General features: G+C 52.5%; 1 protein-coding gene and 1 non-coding gene across 3 annotated transcripts in view; both read left to right on the forward strand.

Moving 5' to 3' along the window:
• Positions 1-471: 471 nt before the first annotated feature.
• The window catches only part of Rab11fip4 (RAB11 family interacting protein 4), a 108,023-nt gene continuing 101,528 nt past the window's right edge, over positions 472-6,966 (forward strand). The window contains exon 1 of one of the 2 annotated variants that reach the window (XM_031351342.1): positions 472-733. In XM_031351342.1, coding sequence (XP_031207202.1) covers positions 575-733 — 159 coding nt within the window. In that variant the 5' untranslated portion in view covers positions 472-574. The remainder of the gene's footprint in view (positions 734-6,966) is intronic. The other variant, XM_031351341.1, reaches the window with a different exon arrangement.
• On the forward strand, positions 4,558-4,666 carry LOC116079356. The gene has a single exon (XR_004113925.1). It is a non-coding gene; the product is annotated as a U6 spliceosomal RNA (small nuclear RNA).

The raw sequence follows: 6,966 nt of genomic DNA on the forward strand, positions 1-6,966 counted from the left end.
AGTTGGGTTGTCCACACCCAGGATGGAGTCCCGAGCTCTAGGGGGCTGCCCTCAAAATAGGAGAGGACAGGAGCTCCGAGTACCCAAGCCACAGCTATTTCTGGGCCCTGTTGACACTAAGCCTAATGGAAGACTCTTCCTCCCACCACCACTTCTAGTCCCCTCTACCCGCCACTCTTCCAGAGTCCTGCGCCTCCTCACTGCGCCCCATCCCTTTCCTTCACCAAGCTTCTCAGGGGGCCTCAGCTTCCTGGGAAGCGAATGCAGCAATCGAGCTGACAAAGGAAGCACCCTGGCTAGCCGCGGGGTGCACGGGCCGCGCGGGGGTCCTTCCCCCACCCCGACCCCCGCACCTTAGATCAGGTTTAGGAGGGGCGGGGCCTGGGGCGGCTCGGGTCCTTTTGTCTGCAGCCCCGCCCCGCCCCGCCCCGCCCCCACGCGGGCCCGCGGCGCGCGGCAGACACGAGCGGCTGACACGAGCGGCCGCCGCAGGCGGAGGCTGCGCGCCGCAGACCCGGGCGGTGCGAGCGCGATGGCGGCGGCGCGGGGCTTGGGCTAGCTGCGGGCGGCGCGGATGGCGGGCGGCGCGGGCTGGGCGGGCGCCCCCGCGGCTCTGCTGCGCTCCGTGCGCCGCCTGCGCGAAGTGTTCGAGGTGTGCGGCCGCGACCCCGACGGCTTTCTGCGCGTGGAGCGCGTCGCGGCGCTCGGCCTGCGCTTCGGGCAAGGCGAGGAGGTAAGGAGCTCGGGCGCGCGTCCCCAGGCCGGGGGTTGGGGGGAGAAAAACCACAGGGACCCCGCGCGATCACCTTCCGGGCCTCTCGGTGTGTCACATGGCACGCCCGCGGTGGCCGGCCGGCCCACCTGCCGTTCCCTCTGGTCGGTCTCCAATCTCCCTTGATGTTTGGGGAGGGGAAAGGGTGCTCTTAAAATCCAGCCTCTGAACACCCCCTCCCACACACACCCAAGTCACAGGGGTATGTGTGCACCGCGTCAGGCCTACGAGTGACAGTGATAAGCAGGGATGTTCTGCAGTCTCTGGTCCTTAACTGCACCCATCCAACCTAGAAAAGAGAGGATGTCTGCTCCGGGCCACCCCGGATTCTGGTCCAGTTCCTGGTGACCTTCCACTCAAGCTAAATGGGCAGGCCTAGCTGAAGCAGACTGTGCTGGCTGCAGAAGGCCAAGCAGGACCAAGCCGGGAGTGGTTAGTGGAGCCTCTGGTGTTGGTGTTGGGCCGCATGGGTGACAGAGAGCAGAATTGTGGGGACTGTCAGCCAATCTGAAACGGCAGGATCTGAACTGCCAGTGTGTAATGAATAACTATGCGTTGGGCTAGTGTCTTCTTGCCATCCTCACAGGGGCCAGTATCTGTGTCTGGAGGAAGGACAGGACACTGTGTTAATGCAAACCTGCGGTGTTCAGCGTCTCTGGATTCAGAAGCCCTGGCTGAGCTTTAGGTTTCTAAGGTCATCTGGGACCCCAGGCCCTATGTGGGGAGCTCTGGGCCTTGATCTCAACTGGATGACATTCTGTTTCCAGGATAGGTCAGGATGGCAATTTAGAACATGAGCTATGACCAGTTGAGCTGGTGCCTTCTTGTCACCTGACAAGTGGAGGGTAAATAACAACCCCTTTCTAGGTGGCTGGGCACTCGCCAGAACCTGGAAATCCCCGAGAGCAGGAGGTGGAGGAGGGAGGCAGGTGTCAGGTGTGAGGACTCTGGTCCCCAATCCCAGGCAGCTTACTACTGCAGTTCTCCTTAAAGCCTGTTATCTATCTCTTCCCTGGTTTGCTCGGGAGCATCTCCTGCTGCTACCCCAGCCTTTCTTCTACAGGGGATGCCAGCATCCCTCTTCTTGGCCAGTGTCTCCTACCTGAGCGGGCTGAGCAGCCCCTAGCACAGGGGGCTGCAGGCTGCTGGTGTGGAGAATCCTCCTTGCTTTGGGCTGAATCCTGGAATCCAGAATCAGAACGCCTCAGGCATGGGAATGGCCTCGCTGGAACCCCTGGCAGAGGGCCGGAGCCCTTTAATGGTATTCCTGGGCTGGACAAACACCCCCCACCGTTAGATCCTCTTCCCTCTACACCCCAGATGCAAACCAGCTTGCCACTGAGTCATTGTGGTTCTGCACAGGGACCTACCTGGGTTTCCCTTCTGCACTGTAGCCTCTAAATATTTGAAAATGTCACTCCTCTGCCCTTGTCCCCTCCCACCCTTTCACCCCTGTCTGAAGCTCCAAACCATTTTCAAGTCACCTACCAGGAGCTGGATTCCTATAGAGGCCACTGGTGAATTGTCAGACTGTTAGCATTAGTGGGGCTGGACCTGATCAATACACACACACATGGTGGGGGCTACCTTTTCAGTGGTCCTACATACTCTCCACTCTTACTAGGTTTCTGGCTACTAAAACCTGTGGAGATCTATTTGGAAAACTCTGCCTAGGCAGAGATCCTCCACCCTGAGGCTGGCCAGTGATTCCTGTATGTACTAAATCACTCTTGTATCATAGCCGGAGTTTCTGTGACTACAGAAGGTTGTGAATGTGGACAGTCAAAAATAGATCTGTTATATTTCTGTCCCCCAGGGAGGTGACACTCTGCTCACCTCCTTCCCAGGCTGCTCCTGTGCTTATATGTAGCTTTCTCCATGAAATGAGATCATGCTGCGCCATGTATTCTAACCTAGTGTGCTCCACGCACACACCCAGAAATGATCCTCATGTTTGACCTTATATAAGCTATCATCAAATTCATTATGCAGACCTGTTCCACATGTCTCTACTTGGCCCCAAAATGTCCACTTCTGATTTTTTTTTTGTTGTTGTTGTTTTGTTTAAAGCTTGACCTCTCTCTAGGACTAGGCAGCACACCTATTCCATGTTCCCTCCAGTATCCTGACTTGTTAATGAGGTCAGGCTGGTTGTCTCTCATTTGTTTTTGTTGTTTTGGTTTTGTTTGCTTGTTTGTTTCTTTGTTTGGTTTTTTCAAGACAGGGTTTCTCTGTGTAGCCCTGGCTGTCCTGGAACTCACTCTGCAGACTAGGCTGGCCTTGAACTCAGAAATCCACCTGCCTCTGCCTCCCAAGTGCTGAGATTAAATGCGTGTGCCACCACTGCCTGGCTCATTTGTTTCTTAAATCTAAGTCGGTGGCGAGTCCCTTGTTCCTACTCAGTTTGATCTTGTTTCCTTGTGAGACCCTCTGCTCTGACCCACCGTGCTGTCTGCAGCAGCTGGTGCTGTCTGCGTTGGAATCGTGAGGCTGAGGGAAGAGGGTGCAGGGCAGGACCATGGACAGGGCCCGAGACTCAGAGGGGCTTTTTCTGCTATTTCCATACCCAGGCCTGTGGAAACAAGTCAAATTCACACATGCGAGAGCACTGCTCCTCGCAGACGGGGTTAGAAGGGGTTCCTGTCACAAGTGCTGCAGACTCGGACTGTTTCTGTCGTTTGTTTACACATCTGCTTATGACATTGATTTCCCAACCCACTGGTGCTCCAGACGATGGTCAACCATTTGTTAGACATGAGATTCAGTGTCTACATTTTACCAACTGCCCTGGCATATACCATGGAGCCCCAGGATCAGACACAGTAGGTCTTAGAGATTGAAATACCTTGAGAGTCTAAGGAGTATATGAATTAGTAATGCAAAAATCCCCCATCTAGGAGAAACCCAGGGGCTGAGGATGTAGTGAGAGCTAGCCTGCTTTCCTAGCACATATGAACCCCGGATTTAATTCTTAAAACTACACTAAAAAATGCATATGGCTATACATGGTTGAGCCTGTCATGGTGCGGGGAGAGACTCACAAGGCCCTAGCCCTTCATGAACATTTACTGGCAGTTAATAGTAGCTGTGGGGGAGGGGCTCACGAGGTCTTGCCCCTCTCTAAGGACCTACAGGCAGTTAATGGTTGTTGTGGGGAGGAAGAGCCATTTTCTTTAATGATGTAGCTGCTGGTGAGGTGGCTATGCTTCTGTAAATAAAACCTCTCACCCATGTTCCTGTAAGTATCCCTAATGGAGTTCACTGAGTCATTTTGATGAGGAAGGCGGAGGGAGAGGACATGAAAGGGGAGAGAGGTGGTTGGCTGGGAAGAGGAACGTTAGTGGGAAGAGGGCAGGAGAGGTTAGTGGAGGTCGAAAGTGATCAATGTACATTCCATATGGACACAAAAATGTCATAGCGAATCCCATTATTATGCATATTAGCCCAGGCTAATTAAAAAACAACAACAGAATTTTAGAGGCAGCCACAGCATCACACACCTGTAGAGGCACTTGGGAGTTAGAGACAGAGGGTCAGAAGTTCAAGGTTGGAGCCTGGAAGATGGCCCAGCAGAGACAAACCTGGTAACCTGAGTTCAGTCTCTCAGAGGCCTTACTCCTGGAAGCTGTCTTCTGAACTCCACCTGTGCACGGTGGTACCCGTGTGTCCCCACATCACAAAGAAAAGAAATTCAATGCCATCCTTAGTTACAAAGGGAGTTTGAGGCCAGCTTGGGATATACAAGACCCTGACTATAAATAAATAAATAAATAAATAAATAAATAGTGCTAGCTTTGGCAGCATATATAGTAAAATTGTAACATGATATAGAGAAGATTAGCACGGTCCCTATGTGAGGATGATATGTAAATTCATGAAACCTTCCATATTTAAGATAAATAAATATGTAATTTGTATGAGATAATTCCACAGAGGGGAAGCCTGCCTCCCCATCCCTTAAGTGTGAGTTATTTTATGACTTCCTCAGAGTCTGGTAGGAGAAGAGGGGAAAGGAAACCTGACAGTGAAGAAAGCTGACAAATACCACCCCAGAATATCACCCGAGTCAACGCCAGCCCTCAGTGTGATGAGAGAAAGAACAGGCAACTCCGCTCTGGGCAACCCGGCTACACCTCCTTCCTTGGGTCAGAGTTCCAGTGCTCAAGGAAGAGCCATGCTGAGCATGCTGTCTAGGAAGGAAATGCAGAATTAAGACTGTTCCTGAGTCGGGCAGTGGTGGCCCACGCCTTTAATCTCAGCACTTGGGAGGCAGAGGCAGGCGGATTTCTGAGTTCAAGGCCAGCCTGGTCTTCAGAGTGAGTTCCAGGACAGCCCGGGCTACACAGAGAAACCCTGTCTCGAATAAACCAAAAAACCAAAAAAAAAAAAAAAAAAAAAAAAAAAAAAGACTGTTCCTGGAGGACCTGGTGCCCCTGACCCACTGTGTAGGCAAGCATGACCTTGAACTCCTGATTTTCCTGCTTACACACCCTGAGTGCTGGGGATGCAAGACTGTGGCTGTGCCCAGCTCTACAGAGTAATTGTGAAGGATGTCTCCCGTTCCACTACTCTCAGTATGTTTCTAGCTTGAAGCTTGTTTCCCTCTGTTTGTCTCTTGTATCCCTCCTAAAGGCCAGGGCTGGGAAACAGCGAGGCTGTGAGCCTACATTCCTGAATGGGGCTGAAGCCATGGCTGGAAAAGAAACTGACCGCCAGACATAGTGTTGTATTCCTTTAATCCCAGCACTTGGCAGGCAGAGGCAGGTAGATCTCTGTGAGTTCAAGACCAGCCTGATCTACCTAGTGAGTTCCAGAAGATCAGGGCTATGTGGAGAAGCCATGTTATGGTAGGGAAGGAAACAGACAAAGAGACAGAAACAGAGACAGGGGAGGGAGGGAGGGAGGGGGGAGAGAGGGAGGGAAGAAAGGAGAAAGAAAGAAGAGGAAGAAAGAGACAGAAACAGGGAGAAGGAGGGAAGGAGAGAGGAAGGAGCAAAAGGGAGGAATGTGAGGGAGGGCAATGAGGGAGGAGAGAGAGGGAGGGAAGGAATGAGAAAGAAAGAGAAGGAGGGATGAGAAAGAGGGAGTGGGGAGAGAGGGAGGGAGGAGTGTGAGTGTCTGTCTGGAAGCTTACAAGGGGACAAGGGTCCCCTTGGGGACTCTGCTAAAATCCATTACTTAATAGCCTCTATGTCCTCAGGGACAAGGTAGCAGAAGAAATCAAATCCCCAAAACCTGTACACTACCCCCAGGCAGCCATAGCCCATGTTGCCACAGTGAGGGGGCCTCTTCTTCCCCTTGGACTCCTGTCCTAAGACCAGCCCACATCTTATTGCTTAAAGCACACAACTCAGAGACGAGTGACAGCGCTCTTTAGAGGCAGTTCACATGGCCTAGAGTGAGCACTGTCCCCAAGAAGGTCCCAGGCTAAAGTCAGCACCCAGACTAGGCATTGACAAGGCTCCTATGCACAAAACCCAAACCTGAAGGTGGTGGTGGTGGTGGTGGTGCTGTAGGGGAGGGGAACTGAGGCTTTTCTATGAGACCTTCCATTCAGTGTCTGTGCCTTTCTAGAATAATCCTACAGAGAGTTGGAGACTCGCCCCTTCCTAAGCCAGGCCATCCCATCTAGGCAAAACTCTGAGTCTCTTTGATGTAGTGACCCGTGGCTGTGTCCTAGCCCTCCATCCGCCCACTCTCTGGGGAACCCATTTGTCCAGCCACTCTTCCATCATCCGCTCATCCGTCACCTCCCATATCCAGCTTCTACTTTGCAGATCCATCCGTCCCTGGAGCCGCTGTCAGCAGTGTCTTCCTCCATCCCTCATTCACTGTGTGTTTAGTTAGGGTTTCTATCGCTGTGATGAGACGCCATGACCAAAGCAGCTTGGGGAGGAAAGGGTTTATCTGACTCACACTTCCACATTGCTGTCCATCACTGAAGGAAGTCAGGGCAGGAACTCAAGCATGGCAGGAGCCTGAGGCAGAGGCCACAGAGGGGTGCTACTTACTGGCTTGCTCTCAGTGGCTTACTTAGCCTGCTTTTTTCTGGAACCTAGGACCACCACCCACAATGTGCTGGGCCCTCCCACATCAATCACCAATTAAGACAATGCTCCAAAATTCCCTACAGGCTTGTGGACAGCCTGATTTTATGGAGGCATTTTCTTTTACTTTTTTTTTTTTTTTTTTTT

This window comes from Mastomys coucha, unplaced genomic scaffold (genome assembly GCF_008632895.1).
Source record: "Mastomys coucha isolate ucsf_1 unplaced genomic scaffold, UCSF_Mcou_1 pScaffold5, whole genome shotgun sequence".
In the NCBI taxonomy this organism is placed as follows: domain Eukaryota; kingdom Metazoa; phylum Chordata; class Mammalia; order Rodentia; family Muridae; genus Mastomys; species Mastomys coucha.